At 43.3% G+C, this 3506-nt stretch overlaps 1 protein-coding gene across 1 annotated transcript in view; it reads left to right on the top strand.

Moving 5' to 3' along the window:
* The window catches only part of LOC138972298 (uncharacterized), a 12908-nt gene extending 9402 nt beyond the window's left edge, over nucleotides 1-3506 (top strand). Inside the window, exons 3-4 of the mRNA XM_070344994.1 lie at nucleotides 200-380; nucleotides 3136-3506. Of these exons, the coding sequence (XP_070201095.1) occupies nucleotides 200-380; nucleotides 3136-3506 (552 nt within the window). The remainder of the gene's footprint in view (nucleotides 1-199; nucleotides 381-3135) is intronic.

Genomic DNA, 3506 nt, shown 5'->3' with positions numbered 1-3506 from the left:
TAAGGGCTTATTTTCAAAAATAAGGCCTTATTTTCAAAATAAGGCCTTATATTTTTAAGGCCTTATTTTGGGGATTTTTGACCCTTTGTGCCAAGGATACACATTCATACACCACCACCCTCGTCTCGAGTCCCCGTCTATGTTACAACATTTTGTCAAAACTTGACTAAATGTAATAAAAAGGCCGACTATGTTGCAGATTGAAACGCAAGAAAAAGGATCGCTTTCCACAGAAAGTTTTGTGGCTAACACAGCTGCATACGCAAGAGGAACGTGTTCGATTCGCAATCTACCGATGCCCACAGTCACAGGAACCTACAATTACGATGTGATTGTAAACCCCGGGAACACACGGTTGACGGGACCACGTCTTGAAATAGGTATTTACCCGAGAACCGTGTATGTGTGGCTGTTTGTGTGTGTGGGGGGGGAGGGGGGTACGGGTGGGGAAGGGGGTTGCGGGGGGTTGTGGGGTGTAGTAGGGAGGGGGTGAAAGGGATGGGGTTGTTCTGCGTAAGTGTGTCTGTGTGTTTATTTGTGTCAGTGTCTGTTTGTGTGGTTGATTGCGTGTTAGTGAGTTTGTGTGCGTGTATGTACGTGTGTGTGTGTGTGAGTGTGTGTGTTGTATGTGTGTGTGTGTGTGTGTGTGTGTGTTGGTGTGTGTGTTGGTGTGTGTGTGTTGGTATGTGTGTGAGTGTGTGTTATTGTGTATGTGTGTGTGTGTGTGCATGTGTGTGTGTGTGTGTGTGTGTGTGTGTGTTTAGAATGCATGCTTATTTTAAGCACGTATTCTTGCATTATTCTCCAATGATTGTTTCTTGTGTGTTATGTTGTAGACTGTGCTTAGTCTTGTTGCTATGATAGCATTTCTGTGTCTGGTTTTAATGCATCGCCTTCAAACGACCCAATTGAAAAAAGTCTTGCAGAAGACTTCTTCTTTACCGAAGTCCTGTGTTGAACGGCAGCAAAAAGTTGACCGCTTTTCCTGTTTCACTTCTTGAAAATTAGATCTCACTTGTTCACGTATCCTTTACTGGATCTGCAGCCTGGTACAGAGCATTACCTCCCTTTAGGCTTTTTCACTTTCCCTTGTTTTCCCTTATTTCTTGGCTAAAACTTGTCTAAATTTCTTTGCTTTGTTTGTTTGTTTGTTTGTTTGTAAGTCGTGTTAGCGTGTGCCTTTTTTTTCAACACCTCGCTTCTTTATTATGGTCTTTCTAACTTTCTCCGCATTAATTTTGATTTCCATTTTATATTGGTTGCATTTAGCATTTTTGACTCACCTGAGTAATTGGTGAGTATTAGGATTCATATGTCTCCGTCTGTATGGATGGCCGGCCGTCCGTCCGCCCCTCTGTCCGTGGACAAAGATCTTAACGTTGAGGTAGACCTCTGAAACTTTGCACGCTTTTAGGGTTTGATGACCCTACGAAGTGACCCGAGTTTGGTTGACCCTCGTCAAATTTTGGGGTCACAGCGGGGTCACGTTCGTTTTATACAAACTTAACGTTGGGGTTATCATGGATGTTTTTGAAGCCAGAGCTTCGAAACCTTGCACCCTTCTAGGTTTTGATGATCTTCCGACTTGACCTAAGTTTGATTTACCCGCATCAAGTTTGGGGTCACATGGGATCATGTTTGATTCATAATAACTTAACAATGACAGTATTTCAGCCGTTTTTGAAGCTAGAGCTTTAAAACTTTGAACCCTTCAAGGGTGTTATAATCTGCCAACATGATCCTAGTTTGGTTTACCCCTATCACATTTTGGGATCACAGCGGGTGAAACAAATAGTAATAGTATATTACTAATACTAACATTTATGATTCTTGTTAAAAAAAAGGATATCTTTTTTCAAAATGTGGTGGATGTTCATAAGTATGTCAGGCTAGTGATGGTGGTGGGGAGGAGGTTAGGGGTAAATGGATTAAAATAGGTCACATAAGGAGTTCTCTTTAACATTATTTTATGAAGTTGAAACTGCTTTTTTTTTTTTTTTGGGGGGGGGGGGGGGGGTCATGGAAAAAGCAAGTGCTTGCACACGACTCGCTTTCGTTACCTCTGCCCCTCCTTTTTTATTTTTTTATTTTTTATTTTTTATTTTAAATCTTTCTTTGTCTTCTTTTTTTTTCTCCTCTCTCTTTTTTTTCTTTTTTCTTTCTTCTCTCTCTTCTCTTCTTCTTTATGTATTTATTTTATTTTTGTTTGTTTCATCCTCTTTTTGCTTGTCCCGACGCTTGTTCCTTCTCCCAGTTTGCTCCCACGCCGCCCCGTCCCAGCACTCACTGCAACACCCCAACTTCGTTCCGCCGCCAGACTTTGTCGAATCAATGAGCCCCCAGTGTTGGTCAGACACCTGGGCACCCTCACAAATTTTACAGACACTCCAGGGAAGGATGTCAGGCCGCTGCGGTGGGCTACCCTCGGAAGATGACACTGCACTGCTGCTGAGTCACTTCGACGGTGTTCAGTATTGGTCCTGTTCCTGGCCAGGGACACAGGCACCGCTACCTACTAAGCCCTCTACTTACGACACTGACTTAAGTCGCGGAGCCAGACTGAGTGAGCGTCTCCTCAGAGAGCAGACCGCCACTGCGTCCTTCCGTCGCGCTAACCACTGCGCCACCTCTGCCCCTCCTTGAACCACATTACCCCTTAGAAGACGCCCTGCTCTTCAACAAATACAAAACATCAATTCGTTCCATTTGTATGCTTCTTTCGTGGATATTACATGTTTAGTATTTGTTGAAGGACAGGTTGTGAGACAAGGCAATGCGCCCTGAACCGTTAAATCCTGGTCTTGTAAAATGACGTTATTTCATTCGTTCGTTCTCTCTCTCTCTATGGGAGAGCGCCGATTTACATTCCATCACTATTCAAGAGAGATACTGACAGATATGAATCTGTTTACCTGATCCCCCAAATTCCACTTCAATTTCAATTCTTCATAAGACCAGTCTTCATCCCTCAAGCAATTGTAGTCAGTAGTTTATAAAAAAAAAATAAAAAAGAGTGTTTCAAAACTACTTAATGTTTTGGTTTTCCACATTTCATATAACGTAAAGAATAGACGTTACTGGTTTAGACACCTGCACACCTCTTTCAAGGTATTCTTCATTTTGCACTGTCCTCAGGTTATAAGATATCGCAGTGTGGCAGCGATGGCAAAGTTGACCTGGACGAAACTGGTTCGGCGTATCTCACATGTACTGGCATCCCGGATGACACAGTGACATGGTACTTTACCCGCGACGATGGTACCAACGTTACCATGGGTTCTTGTTCTTGGTCCAACCGAACATGTGTCCATAGTTCTCCGCCGTACGAAGTGAATATGACAGACTACAGCACCAGCACACTGATCGTCACACTCGACCATAGAAAACAAAACCACAGAAACACCATCGCTGGCACTGTGATCTGTGGGGGAAATCAAAACAGTGCTTCAGCACGCTGTAAAGTCCGTGTCGTGTGTAAGTTACTCAATGTCTTGCAAAGTCCGTGA

This window comes from Littorina saxatilis, linkage group LG8, assembly GCF_037325665.1.
Source record: "Littorina saxatilis isolate snail1 linkage group LG8, US_GU_Lsax_2.0, whole genome shotgun sequence".
Classification (NCBI taxonomy): domain Eukaryota; kingdom Metazoa; phylum Mollusca; class Gastropoda; order Littorinimorpha; family Littorinidae; genus Littorina; species Littorina saxatilis.
This window is presented reverse-complemented; position numbering and strand designations above follow the sequence as displayed.